The sequence below is a fragment of the Postia placenta genome, assembly GCF_002117355.1.
Source record: "Postia placenta MAD-698-R-SB12 unplaced genomic scaffold POSPLAscaffold_8, whole genome shotgun sequence".
In the NCBI taxonomy this organism is placed as follows: Eukaryota; Fungi; Basidiomycota; class Agaricomycetes; order Polyporales; family Adustoporiaceae; genus Rhodonia; species Rhodonia placenta.
The window spans coordinates 289,694-295,015 of NW_020169839.1; the positions used below are offsets into that span (position 1 = coordinate 289,694).

Here is a 5,322-nt window from a genome sequence, read left to right on the forward strand (position 1 = left end):
AGATCTTGTATTTTTGGTAGAGAAGTACGACAGATTTTATACTACACATAGGACGCTACGACTATCGAGAGTGGCACACTAGTACAAGGGGCTTTGCATTGTTCCGCATGAAGCTGCCTCACCGAGTGGCACGCATCAAGTCCATCGGTAGACCGACGTCATGCCGAACGCGGAGATGAGGAGAAACATGTGGCCACTTTGGACCGGTATCCATCGTTGAAGGCATGCCACGAGGTTCAATACCTAATCGGGAAAGACCGGCTACGTCGGTGTGGCATGGAGCGATGCGCGCGCTTGGACGAACGGCGTCAAGTGGCCCTATTGTCTGCCGAATGCGGGAGATGTCCCGAGATCTACGCGCAAGGCATCAGGACGACCGTGCCGAGCTTCGAGTAAGCGTTGCGCACCGTCGAAGATGTCGAAGAGCGTCGAAGGCAAAATTGAACTGTTGGGAGACTGAGTCGAAGTGCCGGGCGGGATGCGACTGCCGAAAAGAGGTGTATCGTGGCCCAGAGGGGCTTGGCGCCTATCACCAGTTAGTCACAAAGGCTGTCTTCCACTTGTCACCGGCTTTGATCCAGACATTGTTGTATCCCCATCGGACATCGAACTTTGTAAAGAGCGTGGCACCGCGGAGCTTATCCACCATTTAGGCGATCAGCGGCAGCGGGTAGTGATTCTTTACTGTGATCGCATTCAACCGGCGATAGTCTTGTACGGGTCGAAGCGTCCCTTCCTTCTTTTTGATGAAGAAGAAGGGGGACGAAATGGGCGACTTTGACTCCTGTATGTAGCCCTTTGCCAGTTGCTCCTTTAGGAACTTATCTAGCTCCTCCTGCTCGTTGTTTGACAGGGGGTACACCTTCGAATGGAATGTCGAATAGCCAGGCACGAGTTCGATCGCATGATCATAAGGCTTCCTTTTGGGTAGCCGTTCTGATGCTTCCTTGGAGAAGACATTCAGGAACTCGTGGTACTGTTTAGGTACTGACTCCTCGGTGGTCTTAACAACCTTCTTTTTGATCTCCTCCTCAGCGAACAGCTGGGAGTACGTATGTCCTGCTGCGACGAACAGCTGAGGAGCACCGGGAAGCGTGATGCCTTGCTCCCAGGCTTCGATCAAATCGGCTTTGTCCCACTCAACCTCCACCAGATCTTCTTCGGGTTCGAAGTCCGGGAGTACCTTACTCCGGCAAGCGCCTATGACCGACCGTTTGGACTTCGGCGAACGTCTGCGTGCCGTGGGCCTGACCCCCGTATCACGCGCAGTCACTGCTTGCTCCATCCGGCCAGTCTTCCTGGCACTGCATGTTTCAGGACATCACGATAATTTTAGGGAGCCCGATTCCCAATCTATTTTGGGGTTGTGCTCACGTAGCCAATCCAACCCAACAATCACATCCTCCGGACCAATGTCCGTAACCGTAAACACCGTCTTCTCGACGTGTTCTCCTATCTGCATCTGTAGCACGGCTACTTCCGAGATGCTTCTGTCTTTATTCAGGGTGGCATCGATATTGTAGAGCGGAATGGGTTCCTTTAGCCTCTGCGTCTGCACCTTATTCTCTATGACAAATCACTTGTTGATAAACTTCGTGGTGGCTCAGCTGTCCACCATAGCGATCACGTCCTTGTGCCATCTTTTTCCTTGGAGTCAAACTGGAATGTGAAAGTGCTGGGACCCCTGGTCCAACTCATACACCATTGCAGAAGACAATATGTTATACTTATTACAAGATGTACTCGGCCCAACGTGTGCAGCACGTAGTGCGGACCGGATCAAAAACCCTCCTCCTTCATTGCCCAATAATGCTCGAGCTTTTTGCGCATTGACTTGACCTGTGCTACTAAGTCTGCCAGCTCGGAACCTTCCGATTTCGCTGAAGCGGCGCTTGTACTCGCTGAGGATGAAGCAACGGGGGCGCTTGTTGCTGCCTGGGTGGAACCCGAGGCAACCGTAGCCTGCGCGTTGGCGCGTTTTGTGTAAGGCTTGTCCTTACAATTGGGGCACTCGAATCATCGGTACCCTTGCTCCCACAGCCAAAACAACTGCTAGGGAAGTCTCCTTTTCTGACGGCCGCATTGATGCTGGCCAAAGCTGCGTGCGACTGGGGTGCACCACCACATGCCCCTCCGCGTCCTCGACCTTGAGCCGAGAAGAAGTTGTTCAGCTCGGGCTGATGGGCCCAGCTGATGTCGCGGATCTGCTCGACTTCGGTGGCACGCTTCTCAGCTTCTTGCCACGTGGTGAAGGCCTCGAGCTCAATCTTGCAATATACGTGGGAGGGGATGCCGCTCAGGTACTTGTCGCATAGTTCCAGGTCCCCATACCCGGAACGGTTCGCTGCTGGACCCTTGAACAGCGCAAAGAACTCCGCAGCAGTGCATTTTTCACGGACCGACATGTTTGCGCAGAGTTTTGTCAACTCTACTTGTGTCGCCGCCTGATCGTCGAGATTGCCAAAGCGAGCCTTGAAGGCGGCAGTGAAGGCTGCTTTGTTCCTGAAGGGGGTTGTGACCCCTTGTACACCCATCTGCACCGATGCGAGTTGGGTGAAGTAAGGAGTGGCCCAGATGCGGGCGTCGCCATCGAGCAGGCTCAACGCAACCTGCACCTTGAGTTCAATGGTTGTCAATGACATGTTGATCAACCAGTAGATGTGGAGTTGCAACAGGAACCTGTCACATTCAATGATGGTCTTGCCATTGTATCAGAGTGGGAGGAGGAGCTTTAAGGTCTCCTTGTTGGGGGTGGTTGATGGAGAAGACATTATCGGCATCGGGGGGGACGGAGAACACTGCGGGGGCGGAGGCGGCTGTTGTGTCCCTCCGCTGGTTGGACTACGAGGGGAATGAGTGTGCAAGCGGCCTCACGGCAGAGACGGCGGTGAAGGCGCTGGAGGAAGTTCGGAGGTGGGGTTATGTACGTCAGGGACTGCTGATGTGGAGGCGAGCACTGTCGGCGAGGCGGACCGAGCAGAATCCATGTACTCAGACTCCAAGACTCCTTCTTCACTCACACTCTTTTCAGACTCAGGCTCTGGCGCTGGGTCTGGAGGGAGATCTCCTCGCGCTTGACTTGGACTGGTGACAGTTTGGGGAAGGCGGGAGCTGGGGGAGACAGGGCAAGAATGCCGCGAGGCAGATCGAGATGCGAGGGTGCTTCGAGAACTGAGTGGATGTTGAGCCCTTCGGATTGCCTTATAGCGCAGGTAATCTTGCTTGATCGATCGGGGTGTCCGGTTGGGGCATGGCTGCTGCTCACAGGTGAGGATGATAGTCTCAGGGCCATCTGGGATGTAGACGTCGACGAGGTCCTGAGAGTTGAAGGCGTGAACTTGGCCTTCACAGGCAGCCACATTGGATGGGGGGAGGACGGGGAGTGGCGTGGCTTGAGGTCAAGCGACAGGGGAATATCTGAAGGCAAGGGGCGTTCGACTGGTTCTCACCGAAGCGATGGTGAGCGAGGCTCAAACCTAAGGCTAGGGACAAGAAATGTATTAGTTAGTAAGGTAAGGAGAGAATACATGAGGGGCTTACTAACCTAGGGACAAGAGGTCGAAACTGAGGTCCCTAGGGCAGCAGAGGCCAGTTTATATACAGGGGAAGATAAGGGCAGGCTGTGCGCACTGGTCCGTGCGCAGCTGGTCCGTGCGCAGCATGCTGACGCGGCCCTGGGGGCTGGTGAGTCAGAGAGGCTATGTCAGCGGGGCCCGAGCTGTGCCGCGCACTGCCGCCCCATCTAATCTAATCGTACAGTAGATAACGACGCGTCTGTATCAGGGAAGTAGTACAGAGGTCGCGGGTTCAAGCCCGCGAAAAAGGAAAAATTAAAAAAATGGCTAGACACCGTACCAACTCGTAACAGGGAGGTGCGCGTACTATGAAAGGCCATGCTAGACTAGCTTACACCTATGGCGCCCAAGGAGACACTAGGGTTCACAATTCACGTGGGGCCCAGTACTGCTTTGGGCTAGTATGCAGCAGGAACCTAGTCCACGCGTCCGTGAGGACATGTACTGCCCACTGAAGTGCAAGTACTGAAGAGTTCGTTCCCTTAGTGTTGGCGATGTATGTATACTATCTACGTATTGTAGGGTACAGTAAGGATATGCACCACCCAACCTATAGGAAAGGAAAGTGTGAGTGTATGGGTTCTGAGGAACGCTGGCCACTATGGGAGTTTTGACCTAATGTCGCGACTTGAGGTCAAGCGACAGGGGAAAACCTAGAAAGCGGGGGGCGTCCGACTGGTTCTCACCAAAGCGATGGTGAGCAATGCTCAAACCTAAGGCTAGGGACAAAAAATGTATTAGTTAGTGAAGAAAAGGAAGTAAGTACAGTGTCACAACTTGGTACGGCGCTTAGCCGTTTTTTTAATTTTTTCCTTTTCGTGGGCTCGAACCCGCAACCTCTGTACTGCTTGCCCGATATGGACGCATCATTATCTACTGTACGATCAGATTAGATAGGACGGCAGTGCACGGCACAGCTCGGGCCCCGCTGACGCAGCCGCGCTGACTCACCGACCCCCGGGGCCGCGTCGGCATGCTGCGCACGGACCAGCTGCACACGGACCAACGTGCACAGCCTGCCCTTATCTCCCCATGTATATAAGCCGGCCTCTGCTGCCCTAGGGACCTCAGTTTCGACCTCTTGTCCCTAGGTTAGTAAGCATCCCTTGTATCTTTTCTTACCTAACTAACTAATATATTAACTTGTCCCTAGCCTTAGGTTTGAGCATAGCTCACCATCGCTTCGGTGAGACTTAGTCGGACACCCCCAGCCTTCAGGTTTTCTCTAGTTGCTTGACCCCAAGTCGCGACATTAGGTCGAAACTCCCCAAGCTGCCGGCGTCCTCTCGGGACTCCCACATTCACTTTCCTTTCCCACAGGTCGGGTGGTGCGCACCCCTACGATACCCTACGGTACATACGATACGTAGGTAGCCTTACATACATCGCCACCCCTAGAGGAACGAACTCTTCAACACCTGCACTTCAGTGGGCGGTGTTTGTCCTCACGGACGCGTGGACTAGGTTCCTGCTGCATACTAGCCAAAAGCAGTACTGGGCCCCACGTGAACTGTGAACCTCAGGGTCTTCTCGGGCGCTGTAGCGTAAGCTAGTGTAGTACGGCCATTTTTAGTACGCGCACCTCCCCTTCCTCCCCCCATCCAACGTGGCTGCCTGCCAAGGCCAGATCCACGCATTCGACTCTCAGGACCTCATCGACGTCTACATCCCAGACGGTCCTGAAACTGTCCTCTATTGTTGCGAGCAGCAGCCGTGCCCAAATCGGACACCCCGATCGATCGAGGAA

General features: G+C 54.3%; 1 protein-coding gene across 1 annotated transcript; it reads right to left on the reverse strand.

The window, feature by feature from the left end:
* Positions 1 to 4,422: 4,422 nt before the first annotated feature.
* Positions 4,423 to 5,256, reverse strand: POSPLADRAFT_1099108 (hypothetical protein; the record flags this gene model as incomplete). The annotated part of the gene is made up of 3 exons (XM_024483173.1): positions 4,423 to 4,451; positions 4,527 to 4,662; positions 5,158 to 5,256. Coding segments are annotated over 3 exons (264 nt in total), but the record flags the coding sequence as incomplete, so codon positions are not given.
* Between the last annotated feature and the right edge of the window lie 66 nt (positions 5,257 to 5,322).